This window comes from Taurulus bubalis (genome assembly GCF_910589615.1).
Source record: "Taurulus bubalis genome assembly, chromosome: 16".
Classification (NCBI taxonomy): Eukaryota; Metazoa; Chordata; class Actinopteri; order Perciformes; family Cottidae; genus Taurulus; species Taurulus bubalis.
In genome coordinates, this window is record NC_136604.1 from 19,273,525 (window position 1) to 19,282,167 (window position 8,643).

The following is an 8,643-nucleotide window of genomic DNA, read 5'->3' on the forward strand; positions in this document are numbered from 1 at the left end:
CGGCTGCTGCTGGTGTCCTTCTTCATGCTGCTGGGGTGGCCCTTCGCCTTCGCAGCCTCCCTGGGGAGATCTGACTACGCTATTGAGCCGCATTCGTGGTGGATGCCATGCTGCCATTTTCACACGTCTGTGTAATAATCCCATATCAGTGTTCATACACATTCTCACTAATGCATTTCCATGACTTTAAACCAAATTTCCATGACCAAACATTTTGTGAAATCTCAGTGTAAGCATGAACAAGTGAGAAAATGTAGTATTTAAACTAACAATGAGAATACAAAGCATACAGTAAACTTTAAATGACTCAAATGAATGAGACAATAGTTTGATTAAAATAATAAACATTTATATAGATGCCTGTATGTACGCCTGCTTATATTTTGAGCGTCTTTCTTTTAAAAGCATATTCATTATTTCAAACTCAGCGTAAATGAACGTCATGAACACATGAATATAACACATTTACATGACTTTTACTAAACTTTGGGGATTTTATTTTTTTCAAGGACTTTTCCAGGTTTTCCATGACCGTATGAATCCTGCATATGTTTTAGTAGCCCTTACACACTTTCCAAGACACAAATATTCCCCCACACACACACACACACACACACACACACACACACACACACACACACACACACACACACACACACACACACACACACACAGTGACCAACAATTTGTTTATTTAGTACAATTGCTGTGGTCTAATCATTAGACCACAGCAATTGTACTAAATAAACAAAGTGGTGGTCACTCTATGTGAGTAATGTTTGGTGTTCCTGACAGCGCTTACAGGTCAGAGGGCAGAGCTTCAGTACCTACAAAGAAATGATGAAATAAATGTTTTAGATGTTCCCGACCAGCGCTAGTGTTGCCAACTCCTGCGATGGTAAAGTATAGCATGTTTAAATCAGTAACGACGCTCAGTCCTGCAGTTCTCTGACGCGCATCGCCAGCTGCTCCACAGCAGTGTCGGCGCTGCGCTCCTCTGCGCTCCAGGGTGCAGACGTCTCTGCAGTCTGGCTTCAGTTCACCACCTCTGCGTCGCCAATTTCTCGGCGTCTCCCAAAAACGTTTGTGCGCATGGGTCAGAGTTTGCGGAAAGATTGCCACAAAATCCCCCCTGCGGAAGTTTGTTTTTATAGATCACAAGACTGTATGAAGGAAACGTTCGTGCGCAATTGTTTTGAGACCCGGATACCTCTTTCACCACTGTGCTTATTCATAAATGAGGGAATCTCTCATATTGGTTGTTTCAACATATAATCATCAAAAGCCAAATAAAGCAGTTGTGCAGTGCATGGCACAATTATTTGCATTATTGCCACCATCATCAATTGATACGTATTGATGTTTTAGTTTGGGACCTCATCAGACGGAGAATCCGCTTCTATTCTAAGAAAAAAAGACAGACTATAATTCCAGGAATAAGTATTGTCTAAGTTTAATTTAATTTCCTAAATTAATACTCTCTGCCCTGTACACATCTTTCATCCCAGCTATTTTTATTGTTATGTTTGTATATATCTTTCATCCCTGTTGTTTTTATATTTTATTTCATGTCTGTAAATTGCTACTCCGACAACACATTTCCCCTTGGGGATTAATAAAGTATGTATTCATTCATTCATTCATTCATTCATCAGCTACAGGTGCGCTCCACAGCTGAGCACGAGCTTCAGCAGCATCCGGTCCTGCGTTCACGATGAAGTGCGTCTTCAGCCCGCAGAAGGTGAATTCAACATGTGTGTGGACAGCACGCCACACAGCGGTGAGATGTAGGCTGTGAGAAGGGTTTCTGCTGCTGGGTTTAGAAATGCCCGGATGCAAACTTCAAGAGAATAAAGACACACAAGAGGAGGGACGAGTGAATACAGCAGACGTTGTGCTGACTCAGCAGAGAGAACGAATGGCGGGACTTCAGGAGAATACATAGTTGACAACTTGACAGCTATAAATGCCGAATGCAGTCAAACCAGCCCGCACGGATTATTTCGCCACGCGTATGCACTAACTAGGCATTACGGAGCGTGCGCTTCAAAATAAGAGCAGACTTTCGGTGAATGCAAACTGTATTCCAAGAACATTTTGTATTTCTCTTGTGTGAATACTTATACCTGATATCGACAGCATGCCACCTTGGAAGGTACCTCTTCCAATATCAGGACATTCGGATTTTGTTTTTCAAAATAAAAGCTCTAGAAAGTCACATTCATGAGCCAATGTGTCTCTAATTTCAGATTAGATTTGAAATGAAATAGTCCATTGTTAGAAACGTATTCCACTTCAGATTAATAGTAGACCTCTTCAAGATGTCTTTTCAATGAATTACAAAATAAAAGCCCTTCAAAATTTCCATGAGCTAACGTCAATTTAGGTCTAATTTCAGATTTCATTAGAAAGGAAATGACCCATAGTTACAAACTAATTCCACTTCAGATTAATAGACCACCGCAAGATGTCACTCAGAGACAATCAAGACATGCTGATGTTTAACTACAAAATAAAAGCTCTTCAAAATCTCCTTAATGAGCCGACTTCAAATCAGTCATGAGACAAATTACCTCTAATTTCAGATTATATTTTGAAGAAAACAGCCAATTTTTACAAACTGTTTTTCCATGACATTTAAGGTTTTTTAACTTAATGTGATGCCATATTCCACTGGTTCTCAACCTTGTTTCATTTTACAGGAGAATGCTTGTCTGTTGAATGACACTGAGTCTGTGGATGAAGACGGCGGAGAACACCAAACAATGCATTATACAATGCATACCAAGGACGTCAGGGTCTTAACCTCACAACCTGCAGTGAATCGAGGCGGAGCAATTCACCGTTACTTTCCACCTGCAACAAGTAGAGCGGACTGACCAGAGCGCGCTGAGGATTCTTTTCGCTTTGCTTCAGTAACTACATGAAGGTGAGTTTAAATTATGACTTTAAGTATTTTTTTAATTAATAGCATGTGAAATGTTAGTAATGTAACACAGTTATGTAGCTCGTGCTTTTCAATGGTCTGGAAAGGCTTAGATACTTTGTGGCTTTAATGTTTAGCTAGAACTTCTTCTAAGACAAATGGTTGACCTATTTTATCAGTTAATAAAACATAATTAATGTAGAAGTATAAGTTATTGGTTCATTTTTTTAAGTGACCACAATTTTCTTTCATTATGTCATGCTTCATTTAAGTTACGTTTTTCGCTCAACATCCCCCTCCCCCCTTTGTACACAGCTCTTACGTTGGTTTTGGGAATTCAGATGCGAGCGTCAGTGTCTCCTGTCCCCTCACCTTGCACAGTATACAGTATGCATGACTATTTTATTTAAGCAAGGTGGGTCAATAAAGAAAGTGACGGCTCTCGGACGATCGGAGGAGGTCAAAGCTGTTGGTCCTGTTGACTTTCACGAGCCTACATGAGTGGATCACTTTTTAACTTGTGTTTAGTAGCCGATACGGTGGAGTTATAGGGAATTTATTTTCACTTTTTTTATTGTCACGGTCTCGAACAAGGGGGATGAGGAAGATAACCTGGAGCTGCTTGAGGTATCCTATGAATATGTAATCTTCTCACTCAGATTATTGGCCAAAAAAGCTAATATTTTTATATTTTGTTGGGTAATTTAAATGCTAGCAGAAACAAAAACATAATTATACTATATATACTACTATTATATTATTACTATATATACTACTAATATTATATATTGGTGGTTATTTAGAAAAGATTGAAACAGCCAGATGAATTTATATACAATATACAATATTTCATCACATACTTTGTCTCCATTCTGCTTCCCATTCACAGGCGTCCCACCTCCGAGATGATTTCACGAGTGAAAGTGCTCATTTTCCTGCTGTGTGTGACGGGTACCTGTGTGTTTTGGAGAGGAGACATCTCTTCATACTTCCTGCCTCGGGATGAAAGACCCTGCGCTTGTGACCGATGTTTATCTGAAGATGAGCCGTTGTTTATGCAGCGTTTTAGCAAATTTGATGAACCGTTTTATTCAATAAACCACAATCTCTCAGAGGATAATTTCAACTGGTGGAAGGTAAGTTGTGACCAGTCTCTCAACCTGCAGTTCAAATCAGGATCAGAAAGTGAAATACAATCACATTCAACATTGGCCATCAGTGAGGTGGTTGACAGTAGCCACTACACCACCGTGCAGCTCTTGTTCCAGCACATGGATCTCATTCTGTTTGGTGACAGTGACTGACAATTTGGTTATTTTGGTCTAACGGTAAATAATGTTTGGTTTTCCTGACAGCGCATTCAGTCTAGAAATCCCACCTTCAGTGCTTACAAAAAAGCCGTGAAGGAGATGTTTCAGATGATCCCGATCAGCGCTGAAGTTGAAGCGTCCAGCCCCGACCGCTGCAGGACTTGTGCTGTGGTGGGCAATTCTGTTAATTTGAAGAAATCACATTACGGACCTCTAGTAGATTTTCAGGACGTCGTCATAAGGTAAATGGGTGGAGACATTTGGCGTCTCCTCAATGTCAGAAAGTAAAAGTGGAAATTCACGCCCTGTTTCCCTTGAAAAAGACGTTGACAAATGGGGAATCCATCATTTATAATAATTTATTTGTCTTTCATTTTTGTTCTGTTTGTCATTGTCTCTTGTCCATAATGTAAAGCATCTTTGTGCATCTAGAAAAGCGCGATATAAATTGAAATAATTATTATTATTATAAAGTATGAAAACCCAATCATGAAACGCATAATAGTGAAGCTTATTAATCAAGAATAAAACGGTTATAACTGTTTATGAATTGCATACTAATGAGTTACTAATGAGTGTTCATGTTGGAACAATGCTTTATAAATGATGAATTAAGTGTGTACTCATGCTTCATTAACGCTAAATAGTGTAATTACTATAAAGTCGTCTGCTTCATATAGATGAGCGTGTCGCCACTCTAACAGCTGCACAAAAAAGGGTGATGCGTTCGGGGGAGGGGGGGGGGGAGAAGCCTTTCAAGGTTGCTGAGTAGAAAGTACAATATCTCCTGTTAAAGTAGACTAGAAGTATAAAATAGCATTCCACCACTGAATACACTCTCGTCTATTTCATCACACACTTTGTCTACAGATTGCTTCCCATTCACAGACGTCACACCTCCAAGATGATTTCAAAAGGGAGAGTGTTCATTTTCCTGCTGTGTGTGACGGGCAGCTGTGTGTTTTGGAGAGGAGACATCTCATCATACTTCCCGCCTCGGCATAAGAGACCCTGCTCTTGTGACCGATGTTTAAACAACGGCTCGTTGTTTATGCAGCGTTTTTGCAAATTTGCTGAACCCTTTTTGTCCGTAAACTACAATCTCTCAGAGAATAATTTCACCTGGTGGAAGGTAAGTTGTGACCTTGCAAGATAACAAACAGCCTCTCAACCTCCATTTTGAGAAAGTCGCTGCAACCACAAGAGGTCCTTGAGCATGCAGCCATAACTGGGCACACAAAATAATACGCAGTTTGATGCAACACAATGAGCATTGGGGATGAGAAATTCCTTACAAACAAATTATTTCAAAATATCTTTTGGCATGCAAACACTGTGGTGACGGTGACCAACAATTTGTTTATTAAGTACAATTCCTGCGGTCTAATGTCAGTAATGTTTGGTCTTCCTGACAGCACTTACAGGATAACAGGCAGCGCTTCAGTGCCTACAAAGAAACGGTGAAAAAGATGTTTCAGATGATCCCGATCAGCGCTGAAGTTGAAGCGTCCAGCCCCGACCGCTGCAGGACTTGTGCTGTGGTGGGCAATTCTGTTAATTTGAAGAAATCACATTTTGGGCCTCTCATAGATTTCCAGGACGTCGTCATAAGGTAAATGGGTTGAGACATTTGGAGGAACATTGATGTGTTTTTCTCCTCAATGTCAGAAAGTAAAAGTGGAAATTCACGCCCTGTTGTTCCTGAAAAAGACGTTGACATATGAAATATATCCCTTTGTGCTGTGTAGAATGAACCAAGGTCGTACCAAAGGCTATGAAGCAGATGTTGGGACCAGAACTACTCATCATGTCATGTATCCAGAGAGCGCTGTGGATTTAGACAACACCACTCGTCTTGTGCTGTTTCCATTCAAGATACTGGATCTGGAGTGGGTTACAAAGGCCCTCAGCACAGGATTTTCTGGAAGGTGAGTCATGTTTTTCGTTGCATTTCAAGAGCCGTTGCTACGGCCCGTCCTCTGAAGTCACCCGGTGGAAGGGAGTGAGGCGGACGGACCGCGGGGTGAATTTCATGTTTCATTTGTGTTCTGATGAACAGTAGATCCACCAACTCCGGTTCCCCATGTCACTATTCTCCGAGCTCGATGGCTGTTTACTGCCTACTTTAGACCGTGTTTTCATCTATCAGCCCTTTGCCACTTCTGTTTGCATTTATCTAAATGATGCAGCAGGTGGATTTACATTGAATTTGTTTAAAGTGTAACTCTCAACCTAACACTACCACAACTATACTGCTCTAAAAACTACTAAACAAAGGTTAATTCAGTAACATCGCTGCTGAGGAGGCTTTGCATTGGGTTTTTACTACTGCTCTGATTGAGGGCATTAACTCCAAACATGGCAGCAGAATCATTTCCATCAATGCTACTAACCTGGCACATTCCTCCGCATCCCCACCACCACTGTTGTGGTCATGAGCATTATAGTATGAGCATTCTCCCTGAAGCGCTCTGTATACCTGCAGGGGCAAAGCCACTAAAAGTGTCACACAATGAACGCCAGTTGCTCAAAGCGTGCGTCAGCAAGCAGCATTATTTACATGAGATGCAAACACTGGGCGCCAGTGTAGGTGGTCGGTAATCCTTAATGTCGGCAAGGGCGACATGCAAATGCATTGTGTAAATTCATGGCTTATCATTTTACAAACATAGCATCATTTGTTGTTGAGTTTGACATGTCATGCTTTTTTCAACAGGTCATATGCACCAATGAGATCAAAAATCAAGGCCAACAAGGATTTGGTGAGTATTATTTTTTTAATGCATTCATCAATCAACTTTACTTGCTTTAAAGGTATTGGTTCATGAAGTACTTTTAAAGACTAATTCTGATTCCTAACAGGTGATGGTCCTTAATCCATCGCTCATGAGGTATGTTCATGAAGTGTGGCTGCAGAGGAAAGGCCGTTATCCATCCACTGGCTTCATGGCGTTGGTCCTTGCTCTGCATATCTGTGACGAGGTGGGTTTTATTTTAGATTGAGAGAATGTTGTAACACACTGATGATTGACAAGTGGATGCTAAAGATGACGAAGGAAAAAGTGTGCAATCTTGTGTTATTTAGTGAGATTTTATGAATGCTTTCACCACATTATCTGTTTCTAAATGTGTTTGCCTTTGTCTTCCCAGGTCCATGTGTTCGGTTATGGAGCAGACAGTGATGGAAACTGGAGTCATTACTGGGAAGAGCTCAGAAACAAAAAGTTAAAAACTGGAGGGCATCCTGGAGATACAGAGTATGCAATGATTAAGGAGCTTGATCAGCATCAAATAATCACGTTTTATAGGGGGTGGTGATCTTTTTCTCAGCATTTCACGTATTCAAGCCTTGATAGTGAATCACGTAGAAAGCGAAACGAGACTAAGAAGCCTTCAAGACGGACACCCCTACTACACGCTAACCAAACAGCTGTTTTATTCTGCTGTGTCCGCGTTTTTCTCTGTGTGAATAAAGTAGTACGGTCAGGGAAAACAAATGAACACGAGAGCTTTTTACAATACAGAGCATCGTTAGTTAGGTTTTTTTCATTGTTTATAATGTCTTCACGAAAAACAGACCATTATCTTTTTAACATTAAAGATCCATTTTAATTCATGAGATGTCAATTTTGAAGTAGTAAAGGATTGCTCGCCTGTGTTACGGATGGTATATATCTATGTATATGTATGATGTATAAATACCCTCATGAATGTGACCACAATATTCTTATAACTGAAGTAGTCTTAAAGGTTATGGATAAAAACGCGTGCCAAAATGTATGTTTACATGGAGCAAAACAGGTTGGGGTAATGGTGAAGTATACTCAACCTTATTTAATTATATTTAACTATTGTAATAAAAAAGTTGTTGCCTTTTTTGGAGTGCTTTCCTTTATTTTCCTTATGGTATTATTCTTCAGTACGCGTTACTGCTGAGTGTCATATGATCCCATTATATTATTATAGACATCTCTATGGCTGCCATCTTCAAAAACCTGCACCAACACATTCTTGATTGTTAAATAGCACTACAGGTGAGAGGAGAAACATGTTTTCAAATAACGTCAATTCATGAATATGACTAGAAACCAAGAAACCCTCTTTGGAATCATGATTGTATGGAAAACCCTTTGATAGTTGAGACTTTAAAAGGCTATAGAAGCTATAAAAGACCGAATCATCTGCTTAGTCAAACCAGACTTGCATCGGTCGTTATGATCCCCAAACACCCTCTGATTTTTCACAAAATGTTACATTTATTCATCTATTTGTTCATGTTATGAATATGCTGTGGAACCCGTTTGGTTTTGGCAAGCAGCTTTCCCTGCAAGGCATTTTGTTTGTGAAGTCTTTGGCTCGCAGACGTCAAGTGAAATCCCCCCCAAAAACAAGACTGGAGCAGGTCCG

The 8,643-nt window shown here is 40.2% G+C and overlaps 1 protein-coding gene across 1 annotated transcript; it reads left to right on the forward strand.

Annotated features, from left to right (window-relative positions):
• Nucleotides 1-1,714: 1,714 nt before the first annotated feature.
• On the forward strand, nucleotides 1,715-8,112 carry LOC306748703 (CMP-N-acetylneuraminate-beta-galactosamide-alpha-2,3-sialyltransferase 2-like; the record flags this gene model as incomplete). Its single annotated transcript, XM_079231916.1, has 6 exons — nucleotides 1,715-1,741; nucleotides 5,652-5,848; nucleotides 5,985-6,164; nucleotides 6,953-6,998; nucleotides 7,099-7,218; nucleotides 7,387-8,112. 6 exons carry the CDS (start codon nucleotides 1,715-1,717, stop codon nucleotides 7,552-7,554), a joined length of 738 nt encoding a protein of 245 aa, XP_079088042.1. The 3' UTR covers nucleotides 7,555-8,112.
• Nucleotides 8,113-8,643: the final 531 nt, after the last annotated feature.